This window comes from Somniosus microcephalus, unplaced genomic scaffold (genome assembly GCF_052327205.1).
Source record: "Somniosus microcephalus isolate GS21.2 unplaced genomic scaffold, FLI_Smic_1.0 scaffold539, whole genome shotgun sequence".
Taxonomy (NCBI): Eukaryota; Metazoa; Chordata; class Chondrichthyes; order Squaliformes; family Somniosidae; genus Somniosus; species Somniosus microcephalus.
In genome coordinates this window covers 128,883-142,975 of record NW_028225726.1, presented here as the reverse complement: position 1 = coordinate 142,975, position 14,093 = coordinate 128,883, and the positions used below count along the sequence as shown (strand labels likewise).

Here is a 14,093-nt window from a genome sequence, read left to right as displayed (position 1 = left end):
GAGATTACAGTGCATTAACCCTAGAGATTACAGTGCATTAACCCCAGAGATTACAGTGCATTAACCCCAGAGATTACAGTGCATTAACCCCAGAGATTACAGTACATTAACCCTAGAGTTTACAGTGCATTAACCCCAGAGATTACAGTGCATTAACCCCAGAGATTACAGTGCATTAACCCCAGAGATTACAGTGCATTAACCCCAGAGATTACGGTACATTAACCCCAGAGTTTACAGTGCATTAACCCCAGAGATTACAGTGCATTAACCCCAGAGATTACAGTGCATTAACCCCAGAGATTACAGTACATTAACCCTAGAGTTTACAGTGCATTAACCCCAGAGATTACAGTGCATTAACCCCAGAGATTACAGTGCATTAACCCCAGAGATTACAGTGCATTAACCCCAGAGATTACGGTACATTAACCCCAGAGTTTACAGTGCATTAACCCCAGAGATTACAGTACATTAACCCCAGCGTTTACAGTGCATTAACCCCAGAGATTACGGTACATTAACCCCAGAGTTTACAGTGCATTAACCCCAGAGATTACAGTACATTAACCCCAGAGATTACAGTGCATTAACCCCAGAGATTACGGTACATTAACCCCAGAGTTTACAGTGCATTAACCCCACAGATTACAGTGCATTAACCCCAGAGATTACAGTGCATTAACCCCAGAGATTACAGTACATTAACCCCAGCGTTTACAGTGCATTAACCCCAGAGATTACAGTGCATTAACCCCAGAGATTACAGTGCATTAACCCCAGAGATTACAGTGCATTAACCCCAGAGATTACAGTACATTAACCCCAGTGTTTACAGTGCATTAACCCCAGAGATTTCAGTACATTAACACCAGAGATTACAGTACATTAACCCCAGAGATTACGGTACATTGCCCCCCAGTCATTACAGTACATTATTCCCCAATTATTAATTAGTGTGCTACTCCCCCAATCAGTACAATACATTATTCCCATAATAATTACAGTACATTAACCCATGTTACAGTATATTAACACCCAATTTTTACTGCACATAATCCCCAATGATTACAGTACATTATTCCCCCAATTATAGTATGTCAATCCCCAATTACAGTACATTATCTTTAATTTTTAAAGTGCTAATCCCTAATTATTACAGCACATTATGGCCCCATTTATTACAGTACTTTATCCCCCAATTGTTACAGGATATTTCCCCCCAATTACATTAATGCCCCAATGATTACATAGCCCCCAATTATTACAGTACCTTATCACCCAATTACAGTATGTTAATCCTCTATTACAGTATGTTAATCCACTAATTAGTATTAATCCATGAATTATTACAATATATTCTCCCCAGTTATTACTGTATATTAATCCCCTAAATATTATAGTATGTTAATTCCCAATTGTTCGAGTGCATTATTTCTCAATTATTACATTACATTTTCGCCCAATTGATACAGTGCATTATCCCCCAATGATTACAGTACGTTAATCCCCCAATGATTACAATACGTTAATCCCCCAATTACAATATGTTAATCCCCCAATGATTACAATATGTTAATTCCCCAATGATTACAAACATTAATCCCTTAATGATTACAATATGTTAATCCCCCAATGATTACAATACGTTAATCCCCCAATTACAATATGTTAATCCCCCAATGATTACAATATGTTAATTCCCCAATGATTACAAACATTAATCCCTTAATGATTACAATATGTTAATTCCCCAATGATTACAATACGTTAATTCCCCAATGATTACCATACATGAATCCCCCAATGATTACAATACATTAATCTCCCAATGATTATAATAGGTTAATCCCCCAATGATTACAATATTCACCCCCCCAATGATTACATGGACTGGTTGGGCCGAATGGCCTGTTTCTGTGCCGTATATCCTACGTAATACATTCATCCCCCAATGATTACAGTACATTAATTACCCAATCATGTTAATCCCCAAATGATTATGGTACGTTAATGCTCCAATTATTATGACAGTATATTTGGTTGTAGCATTTGTTATAATGTTAGTGTCACTGACGGGCCGTGGAAACAGGACGTTGCCGCTGTTCCCAGCACAGCTGTCAATCACAGTCCTGGCCCCGCCCCCTCCGTGCTACGGCTGCAACCGAGCACCAATCAGTGGCCCCGGCACTGCCCACCCCTGATGATTGACGCGTGGTGCCGTGGCCCGGAAGTAGACGGCGGAAGGCGATGACCTCGAAGGTCTGGGCTGCCACAGCAACGGGAAAGCGAAATGGAGAACGGGGAGACGGAGGTGAGTGCCCGGGTTAGTGGGGGTTGCTCTCGGTCCTGGAGGCGGGTTGGGGAGGGGAAGCGGTTTTACTCGTAATGCCCTGGCCAGGGGTGCGGGTAAGGGGTTCCTATTGGCCTCAGTACCTTGCGATGGGGGTTAGGGGGCTGCTATTGGCCTCAGTACCTTGGGATGGGGTAAGGGGGCTGTTATTGGCCTCAGTACCTTGGAATGGGGTAATTGGGCTGCTATTGGCCTCAGTACCATGGAATGGGGTAAAGGGGCTGCTATTTGCTTCAGTACCTTGGGATGGGGGTTAGGGGGCTGCTATTGGCTTCAGTACCTTGGGATAGGGCAGGGCAGCCTTGAGGATGAGTTAATTGAGTGTATTAGGGATGGGTTTCTTGAGCAGTATGTAACTGAACCGACCAGGGGGCAAGCAACCTTAGATCTGGTCCTGTGTAACGAGACGGGATTAATTAAAAATTTCCTAGTAAAGGATCCCCTTGGAATGAGTGACCATAACATGGTTGAATTCCATATTCAATTAGAGGGTGAGAAGGTTGGATTTCAAACAAGCGTGCTAAGCTTGAATAAAGGAGACTATGAAGGTATGAGAGCGGAATTGAGTAGAGTGGATTGGGAAAATAGATTAAAGGGTAAGACGATACATGATCAGTGGTGTACATTTAAGGAGTTATTTTACAACTTCCAAAAAAAATATATTCCACTGAGAAGAAAAGGGTGTAAAAGAAAAGACAGCCATCCGTGGCTAAGTAAAGAAATTAAGGATAGTATTCGACTAAAAACAAGGGCATATAAGGTAGCCAAATCTAGTGGGAGGATAGAGGATTGGGAAAACTTTAAAAGACAGCAAAAAATAACAAAAAGATTGATTAAGAAAGGGAAGATAGATTATGAAAGTAAATTAGCAAAAAATATAAAAACAGATAGTAAGAGTTTTTATAGTTATATAAAAAGAAAAAGGGTGGCTAAAGTAAATGTTGGTCCCTTAGAGGATGAGACCGGGAAATTAATGGTGGGAAATATGGAGATGGCAAAAACACTGAATATTTTACATCAGTCTTTACAGTAGAAGACACTAAGAATATCCCAACACTGGACAAACAGGGGGCTAAAAGGGGGGAGGAGCTAAACACGATCAAAATCACTAAGGAAGTGGTACTCGGTAAAATAATGGGACTCAAGGCGGATAAATCACCTGGACCTGATGGCTTACATCCTAGGGTCTAGAGGGAAGTGGCGGTAGGGATTGTGGATGCATTGGTAATAATTTTCCAAAACTCCCTGGATGTGGCAAAGGTCCCGGCAGACTGGAAAACTGCTAATGTAACACCCTTATTTAAAAAGGGCAGTAGACAGAAGGCTGGAAACTATAGACCGGTTAGCCTAACATCTGTGGTAGGTAAAATTTTGGAGTCCATTATTAAGGAGACAGTAACAGGACATTTGGATAATCATAATTTAATAGGACAAAGTCAGCATGGTTTTATGAAGGGGAAGTCATGTTTGACAAATTTGCTGGAGTTCTTTGAGGAAGTAACGTATAGGGTGGATAAAGGGGAACCAGTGGACGTAGTGTATTTAGACTTCCAAAAGGCATTTGACAAGGTGCCACACAAGATTATTGCTCAAGATAAAAAATCACGGGATTGGGGGTAATATTCTGGCATGGATAGAGGATTGGCTATCTAACAGAAGGCAGAGAGTTGGGATAAATGGTTCATTCTCAGACTGGCAATCAGTAACTAGTGGTGTTCCGCAGGGGTCAGTGCTGGGTCCCCAACTCTTTACAATCTATATTAACGATTTGGAGGAGGGGACCGAGTGTAACATATCAAAGTTTGCAGATGATACTAAGATGGGAGGGAAAGTAGTGAGTGAGGAGGACATAAAAAACCTGCAAGGGGACATAGACAGGCTAAGTAAGTGGGCAGAGATTTGGCAGATGGAATACAATACTGGAAAGTGTGAGGTTATGCACTTTGGCAGGAAAAATCGTAGAGCAAGTTATTATCTTAATGGCAAGAAACTGGAAAGTACTGAAGTACAAAGGGATCTGGGTGTCCTGGTGCACGAAACTCAAAAGGTTAGTATGCAGGTGCAGCAAGTGATTAAGAAGGCCAATGGAATGTTGGCTTTCATTGCTAGGGGGATAGAATATAAAAATAGGGAGGTATTGCTTCAGTTGTACAAGGTATTGGTGAGACCGCACCTGGAATACTGCGTACAGTTTTGGTGTCCATACTTAAGAAAGGACATACTTGCTCTCGAGTCAGTACAAAGAAGGTTCACTCGGTTAATCCCGGGGATGAGGGGATGGACATATGAGGAGAGGTTGAGTAGATTGGGACTCTACTCATTGGAGTTCAGAAGAATGAGAGGCGATCTTATTGAAACATATAAGATTGTGAAGGGGTTGGATCGGGTGGATGCGGGGAAGATGTTCCCGATGATGGGTGAAACTAGAACTAGGGGGCATAGTCTTAGAATAAGGGGCTGCTCTTTCAAAACTGAGATGAGGAGGAACTACTTCACTCAGAGGGTGGTAGGTCCATGGAATATGCTGCCCCAAAAAGCTGTAGAAGCTACATCATTACATAAATTTAAAACAGAAATAGACAGTGTAGTGTCCGTGTGTAGATAAAGACACTGAAGACAGGAGTTGGTTCATAGGTATTTACTAAGCAAGTCTGGGGGGGGGTTTCTAAAGGATATACACAATACACGGGCTTATATAGCCCAAGTGGCAATTACCGGCATTACGCACACCTGGGGCTCTTAAAGGCACATACACCATAATTGCTCTTAAAGGCGCATACACCACATATTCCTCCCCTTCTAGCTAACTAGTACATCATATTTTAAGTAATTATTAATTACATGTTATATGCAAAATATACATTGCTGTATTAATTAATTATACGTTAGTCTCTCAGGAGGCTTCCTGACTCGGTCCGGATAACGCCTCGGGGGTGTAGTAGTTTCTGGTGGTGTAGTAGGTTCTTCTGGCAAGGCTGATTCGGCTTGAAGGCCAGTGTCGGGTTCATCGGGCTCCAGTATCACCGGATCGGAGGTAGATATTGGTATCTCTACTTCATCGTTAGATGTATAGAGTGGTGGTGTAGGTTGTCCCTTTTCGGATGACTTGATGATTTGGTCAGCATGGCGCCTTATTATGCTGTCTCCGATGTCCACGGTATACATCAGTGGTCCTAATCGTGTGCAGATAGTTCCAGGCTGCCATTTCTCGGTATGGTAGTCCCGGGCCAAAACCGGTTGGCCTATCTGGAAGGCCCTAGTCGGCCTTTCATTCATGCCCTGAAACTGCCGGCTCTCCACGTCCCTTCGGATGTTGGGCTTGACCAAATCCAGCCGGCATCTTAGGTTTCTATTGTAGAACATCATGGCGGGAGTTTGGTTAGTAACCATATGCGTTGCATTCCTATATGCAAATAAGAAGTTATCCACCTTGTGCTGAAGTTTTATGTCTTCATTACCCATGGCCTTGATGGCCTTCTTGAAGGTCTGGACAAACCTTTCAGCCAATCCATTGGTGGCGGGATGGTATGGGGCGGACGTGTAGTGCTTTACCCCATTGTTCTTTAAGAACTTTCTGAATTCTTCGGACACAAATTGCGGTCCATTATCAGAACATATCTGCTCCGGCAGCCCATTCCTGGCAAATATGGTCCTTAATACTGTGATGGTTTTTTCCGTGGTGGTGGAGGACATCTTTATTACCTCCGGCCACTTGGAGTGTGCATCAACTGCGATTAAGAACATTGAGTCCATAAATGGACCAGCAAAGTCGATGTGCACCCTTTGCCAGGGAGATGAGGGCCACTCCCATGGATGTAGAGGGGCCTGTGGCGGAGCATTTTGGACCTTCTGGCATCCTAGGCAGCTCTTGGTCATGTCTTCGATGTCTCCATCGATACCTGGCCACCATACAAACGCCCTGGCTAGGTTCTTCATTTTCACTCCACCCAGATGCCCCTCGTGAAGCTCCTTTAGCACTTTATCCTGGAGTTTGGGTGGAATCACCACTCTGGATCCACACATCAAGGTTCCTCGGCACACTGACAGCTGTTCTCTTCTTTGCGAGAATACTGGCAACAGTGGTTCGCCATGTGCTGGCCATCCCTTCACTGTTAAATCGTAGACCCGTGAGAGAGTAGGGTCATTTCTTGTCTCCCTTTCAATGGCAGAATTTGTCACCGGTAGACATTCCACTATGGTAGAGTGGAATATCTCTACTGGGTCTACTGTAGGTGCCTCTTCTATCGTTGACAACGGTAGGCGTGATAAACCGTCAGCATTCCCATGCTGTTTTGACCCTTTGTATTCAATGTTGTATTGGCGTGCCCCTAGAAAAAGGGACCACCTCTGTAGTCTTTGTGCCGTCATAATGGGGACACCTTTTTTAGGGTTGAATATGGAGATGAGGGGTTGATGGTCAGTCAGCAAGGTAAATTTTTGTCCGTGTAGGTAATGGTTGAATTTCTTCACTCCCCATACCAGGCTGAGTGCTTCCCTGTCTATCTGGGCATAGTTACGCTCAGCTGAGTTCAATGAGCGTGACGCAAAAGCTATCGGCCGTTCCGAGCCATCGGGGAATCTATGGGACAATACCGCTCCTATGCCGTAAGGGGATGCATCGCACGCCAGTCTGATTGGTAGTGATGGGTTGTAATGAGCCAAAATTTTCTCGGATGTGATTAAGTCTTTACATTTATGGAAGGCACGTTTACAGTCTTCGTTCCATTTCCAAATCACTCCTGTCTGTAGAAGATCATTAAGAGGGTGTAGAATAGTTGATAAGTTCGGTAAAAATTTATGATAGTAATTTATTAATCCCAGGAATGACCTTAATTGTGAAACATTTTCAGGTGCTGGGGCTTTTATAACTGCTTCAATTTTTTTTTCAGGTGACTTATGCAACCCTTCCTTATTAATTATGTGGCCACAATATGATATCTGATTTTGGAAAAATTCGCACTTGGGGCGATTTGCTCGTAGGCCTCGTTCTTTCAGCCTAGTGAGCACCTGCTCCAAATTGGCAAGGTGCTCGTTGTCGTTTTCTCCTGTTATAAGGATGTCGTCTAGGTAGCATTGAGTCCCCGGAATCCCTTGCAGGACTTGCTCCATAGCTCTTTGCCAGATAGCTGGAGCTGATGCTATTCCAAAAACCAGTCGATTGTACTGGTACAGGCCTTTGTGTGTGTTTATTGTGAGATACTTTTTAGAGGTCTCCTCAACCTCCATCTGTAGATATGCCTGTGCCAAGTCAATTTTTGTGAAACGTTTCCCTCCGGATAGTGAGGCGAAAATATCTTCTATCCTCGGAAGAGGATACTGTACTGTGTGAAGGACCGGGTTTACAGTCACCTTAAAGTCCCCACAGATGCGAATTTTTTTCTGTTCCTCAGAGTTATTTTTCAATGTTTTTTTCATGACTGGAACGATGGGTGTTGCCCATTCGCTCCAATCTATTTTGGATAATACGCCTGCCTTTTCAAAATTCTTCAGCTCTGCCTCGACTGCCGGACGTATTGCGTATGGCACCGGTCTTGCCTTAAAAAATGTTGGAATTGCTGTATCTTCCACTTTTATTGAGGCGGTGATGCCTTTCAAGGTTCCTAGTTTCTCTTGAAACGCTTCTTTGGCGTTGGCCAAGATGTCTTTTAATCGTTCAGGTATGATGTCATCATTGTTTTTTTCCTTACTGGTCACCGTCAGTGCCTGAACTGAGTGCCAGTCTAAACGTATCTTCCTTATCCATTCACGTCCCAGCAACGGTGGACCACCATCTTGTAGAATGTATAAATACAACTTTTGTATTTCTTTGCCGTTGTATACCACAGGCACCCTTATTTTTCCTTTGGGGTAGACTTTCTGCCCCGTATATGTTTTTAAGATAATGGATGTGTCTTTTAGAGGTATATGCGAAAATAGCCTCTCGTAATCTCGTCGATTTATTACGGTTAGAGCTGATCCTGTATCTAGCTCCATTTTAACTGGGGACCCTGCTATTGTGAGGGTAACCCAAATGGTTTGGTAATCCTCTTTGGCAAGTACATTATGTAATTTGAGACAGCTTAGTCTCTTGTTTCCGGAGTCGCTATCGCTATTCTGGTCTTCGGAACTATTGTCCGTCACCATTTGTACCTTCCTGTACCTTTATTGATTTTTTGTTTTCTGTCAGTGGATTTATTTTGTCCAGATTGGCATACCCGTGCAATGTGTCCAATCTTACCACATTGCCTGCATGCTTTGCCCTTGAACCAGCAGTCCCTCTGGTTATGGGTGGATCTGCCGCAGCGATAACATCTTCCGAACTCCTGTGCCATTTTATGGGTGCCGAAGTCCTGTGTCTCTTGTTGTATCTCTGCAGCTCCTTTTGCTGCTGCTTCGTATGATACAGCCATACTGAAAGCTTTGTCCAATGTTAAATCTTTTTCAGAAAGCAGTCTTTTTTGTGTTCCTTCACTTAAGAGACCGCAAACAAATTTGTCTCGAAGATAATCCGATAATCCTGCTCCGAATTGGCAGTACTTTGATAGCTTTCTTAATTCGGTTAGGTAATCAGCGTTACTTTCATTCTTGTGTTGATTTCTCTTGAAGAACTTGAATCGTTCTGCTATCAGCAGCGGTGTTGGGTTTAAATGCTCCTGCAGGGTATCAACAATTTCTTTAAAAGTCTTGTCCATTGGTTTGGCTGGAGTGATTAAATTTCGTAACAGCCCGTATGTCTTCGCGCCCATTAAGTTCAGAAGTACTGAAGCTTTTTTTTCATCTGTTATTCCATTTGCAGTGCAATAAACCTCTACTCTTTCCACGTATGTGGTCCAATCTTCTATTTCGCCATCAAAAGCCTCAATATTACCAGATTTAGGCATTTCAGAAAAGATATGGCGCTTCCCGCGCTTTTTTTTTCTCTGTAGCAACGATATGGCGCTTTCCCGCCGCTGCTACCGATAACAACGCTGTTTTACTGTGGTTTCCGTTTATTCACTGTTGGAGACTCGTTCCCGACGGAGGTCTAAACGCTGACCTGTTTGCCGCGCTGGCCGTCTCTCGAGTGCACCCTCCCAGTCCGTTATTGCTTGCCTCCGATTTCGCTGCCTGTCTCAGCTGTAGAGCCCGCCGTTGGAGCTCCAGCCTGACGCCCAGGAAGGATTAGCGCAGTACCTGTCACCAGCTTGGCCAGCTGGTGAAACCACAGTTTCTCTTACTTCCTTGAGTCTTCTGGACGCTGGAGGAATCAATGTCCTTGAGGTGCTGCCGAATTGCAGGTAAGTCCGTTTCCACTTCGTCGCCACTGTGGTGTCCGTGTGTAGATAAAGACACTGAAGACAGGAGTTGGTTCATAGGTATTTACTAAGCAAGTCTGGGGGGGGTTTCTAAAGGATATACACAATACACAGGCTTATATAACCCAAGTGGCAATTACCGGCATTACGCACACCTGGGGCTCTTAAAGGCACATACACCATAATTGCTCTTAAAGGCACATACATCACAGACAGTTTCCTAGAAGTAAAGGGAATTAAGGGTTATGGGGAGCGGGCAGGAATTTGGACATGAGTCTAGGTTCGGATCGGTCATGGCCCTGTGGGTAGCGGAGCGGGCCCAGGGGCCGTGTAGCCTGATCCTGCTCCTATTTCGTGTGTCTAATTCTGTTAGATTCAGGAGATGGTTCTGTGATAGTGGATTGGCGGTTAGGATCAGATCAGCCATGATCTTATTGAATGGCGGAGCAGGCTCGAGGGGCCGATTGGCCTACTCCTGCTCCTATTTCTTATGTTCTTATGTTCTTATAAGGGAGTTTCTATTGGCCTCAGTATCTTGGGATGAGGGCTATGGGAGCTGCTATTGGCCTCAGTACCATGGGATGAGGTAAGGGGGCTGCTATTGGCCTTGGTACCATGGGATGAGGTAAGGGGGCTGCTATTGGCCTCAGTACCATGGGATGGGGTAAGGTGGGTCCTATTGGCCTCAGTACCTTGGGATGGGGTAAGGGGGCTGCTATTGGCCTCTACCCCGGGATGGAGGGTGAGGGTAGTGGGCCTGCTATTGGGCTCAGTACCCCGAGGATGGGGGAGGTGGGAAAGGTCAGTCAGGCATGGTTCCTGATCCCGACAGTGCCAGCTTGTATCCATGGCATCCACCCACTGAGTCAGAAGATCAAAGGTTCAAACCACCCACCCCAGGACTGGAGTGTGTAATCTGGGCTGACACACCAGAGCAGTACTGAGGGAGTGCTGCACTGTCGAAGGTGCCGTCTTTCAGATGAGATGTTAAACCAGGGGTGGGCAATTATTTGGGCTGGAGGGCAGTTTAACAAGTTTTTGTGAGCTGTTGAGGACCGCAGACCAATGTTCCCCCCGAAGGTGCACGGTTGCGCATTAATTGCGAGGACTCGCGCAGGCCACTCACCAGCTCCTGTCGCTGGAAGAGATACCGCGCAACAAATTTGAAGGGACTGTACATTGATGAGAGCAAAGTGTTGAATGGGTGAATTTGAAACGGGCCAACTCAATTAACCTGGAGTCCTTGTGCTCCGGGATCCACTCCCGTATCTAAGATGGCGATGAGAACTTCCCTGCCGTTGTACTCTGGGTACCGGGAGAGGAAAGACGCAGAGGAAATGACTCGGTAAAAGAGTCATCGAGATGAGCAGCCATGACTCGACTCCGACTAATATGCAGCTTGAGCTCCGGCTCACGTTCTATTTCTGTCCCATCCAGCAGGCCTACAGGCTGTATTTTGCCCACCACTGGGCTAGAAACTCCCTTGCTCTTTACTGAGGAAACTCTCAGAAATGGCAGTGACCTGACATAACTGCGTTTGCGCCAGAGTTATGCTGGGAGACTGGCGGTAACCCCACGGAATTCAGACAACACCTTTCACCCAATTGCACCAATAAACAAAAATAGCATTTTATAACTCACTGGAATGAAATCAAACCCAGAACTAATTTTGAATTAGTCGCTAAAATTCCTTCAGACAAATTGAGACTTGCTGCAAGTTAAAAAAAAGTTTTAAGTAAAAAATCTTACAATCAATTCGAAAGTGTCAATTCCAAGTCATGCTGCCAATGCTGTTATTTTATATATTTAAAGAATTTATCTGGAAAGGTTGCACAGAATTATGGAAACTGAACCCACAAACTGTGAGTAACTCACCTTTCACGTGGCAGTGCAGAAAACTGAGGTTTCGAGTGTGAATAACTTTTTTGATTTACAAGCTGCAGATAATGGAGTAAGTTTCTATTTCCCCGTAATCGGTTCAGTCTGGTGCTGCAGATACCGCTGTAAACAGCAGAAGGCATCCTACACAGTGTTAATATTGTTGATTTATTTTTCCAAACTTAAAAGGGGAGGTTATAGCAACGACACATTGGTCCTGAATTTGCGGTCGGTATGACAGTGTATTCTCAGAGTACGCCGTCATACCTGACATGAATCTTGCCATTCATGTAGAAATGACTTATGAAATAATACTGGGCGACCTGCTGGTGGCGATGTCCAGGGAAAGTATAAATACTCGGGCACGGGCCCAGCTTGCTCAGGATATTTTGTAAATAGGAACTAGTACCCCACCTGACGTAGAGTCATCCAGACTCGAGTCGTCGTTGGCTTGTTCTCTCTACACAGATGCGGCCGGACCTGCTGTGATTTCCAGCAAAAAAAATGTTTTTCGGTCTGTTTTTTGTTTTTCATACAGACCCCAGCATCTGCAACATTTGACCCCTTGTGACCCCACCTCATTGTTCTTTGATGTAATGTTTTCCTGAGTAACCTGTTTGGACACCATTCACACCTTTGATCGCTGTGATTATCTCTCTGCCGAGGTGCGACAAATGGCAGTTAGAAAGATTATCTGTAATCTTCTGGCATTATTCTCTGACTATATAAGCTGTGTCTTTATGCATCTCTCCACTTCACCTGACGAAGGAGCAGCGCTCCGAAAGCTTGTGATTTCAAATAAAACTGTTGGACTATAACCTGGTGTTGTGTGACTTCTTACATTCATCTCATTTTGAATACCTCTTAATATCTCTTCATTTCTCTTTTGTTCTCTCCCAGCCTAGCCTTTCAATCTATTTCATTCCCTGTGCCTTTCCAGTCTTGACAAAGAGTTTGACTCGAAACGTTGACTCTATTTCTCTCTCCACGGATGTTGCCTGGCCTGCTGAGTTTTTCCAGCATTTTCTGTTGTTATTTCGGATTTCCAGCATCCGCAGTATTTTGCTATCGTACAGGTACTTTCAACTTTTGATTTAAAGAGCGCAGACCGTCAAGTACCATTAAAGGACTCTGACAAAAAGTATACGGCCTTTGAGGCCAATGGTCGGCTTTGCCAGTTTTGTCGCCTTCCATTTGGGGTCACCCATGGGGTGGCCGTCTTCCAATGGGCAATTGATAGCCTAGTCAAACAGGAGAACTTAACGGACACTTTTCCATATCTGGATAATATCGCCATTGCTGGTCAAGACCAGAAGGAGCATGATGCTAACCTCCAGAAATTTCTTGACGTTCTCCATTGTCGCAACTTAACCTTCTGTCCAAATGTGAAATCAGTACCATCAGTCAACATCCGCTTCAGGAGCTCCCTCCTCCTACGAATCTCGGCTCTCTTCGTTGGGCCCTCGACATGTTCGCCTATAATGCGAAGTGGATACCCCACTTTTCCGACAAGATCTAGCCCCTACTTCACGCGAAGTCATTTCCGTTGGAGGCAACGACTGTTTCAGCTTTCGACCTCCTCAAGCAACAACTGGGAAAAGCCACGTTTCGTTCCATCGATGAAAATCTCCCTTTCGTGGTCGAGTGCGATGCATCGGAGGTAGCAATCTTGGCTACCTTGAATCAAGGTGGTCGACCCGTTGCATTTCTGTCCAGAACTTTGCAGGGTAGCGAGCTCCATTATCCTCCTGTCGAGAAGGAGGCTACGGCTATCATCGAAGCTGTATGTAAATGGAGTCATTTTCTCGCTTGTCGCCATTTCACGCTCCGTGGCCTTTATGCTGGATAACCGGAATCGCACTAAGATCAAGAATAACAAAATACAGCTCTGGAGGATGGAATTGGCCGCCTTTTACTACACCATACATTATCGATCCGGCAAAGAGAATGTGGCCCCGGTATCCGGGGCCACATTCTCTTTGCATTCTGCTCTTCCATGTCAACTTCGACTCTTGCGGATCTTCGTAATGACTTATACCATCCTGGCGTTACCCGTATGTTGCACTTTGTGCGATCTAAAAATCTCCCATTTTCTACGGAAGACTTGAGGAACATGCTCCACTTGTAGAATTTGCGCGGAATTAAAACCGCAATTCTTCTGTTCGTCGGATGGCTCGCTCATACACGCTACACAGTCTATGCAGCGACTCAGCATTGACTTTAAAGGGCCACTGCCTTCCTCAACGCAAAACACCTACTTACTTACTATGGTGGATGAATATTCGCGCTTTCCCTTTGCTTTCCCCTGTCCCAATATGCTTACTTCCACAGTGATCAAATGCCTCGATCAGGTCTTTTCCCTTTGTGGTACGGCCAATTTCATCCACTCTGATCGGGGTCCTTCCTTTTATGTCAAGCGAACTCAAAAGTTATCTTTCCCAACGGGGAATCGCCACAAGTAGAATGACACCGTATCATCCTATTGCAAACGGACAGGTTGAGAGATACAATGCTATCATTTGGAACGCTGTTTGTCTTAGGCTGTGTGACCTCAGTGCATCAGACCAGCAGTGGGAAACTATGCTCCC

The 14,093-nt window shown here is 44.7% G+C and overlaps 1 protein-coding gene across 1 annotated transcript in view; it reads left to right on the top strand.

The window, feature by feature from the left end:
* Nucleotides 1-2,116: 2,116 nt before the first annotated feature.
* LOC147081524 (transmembrane protein 237-like) overlaps nt 2,117-14,093 on the top strand; it is a 90,704-nt gene continuing 78,727 nt past the window's right edge. The window contains exon 1 of the mRNA XM_085980782.1: nt 2,117-2,314. Within this exon, the coding sequence (XP_085836908.1) occupies nt 2,294-2,314 (21 nt within the window). The 5' untranslated portion in view covers nt 2,117-2,293. The remainder of the gene's footprint in view (nt 2,315-14,093) is intronic.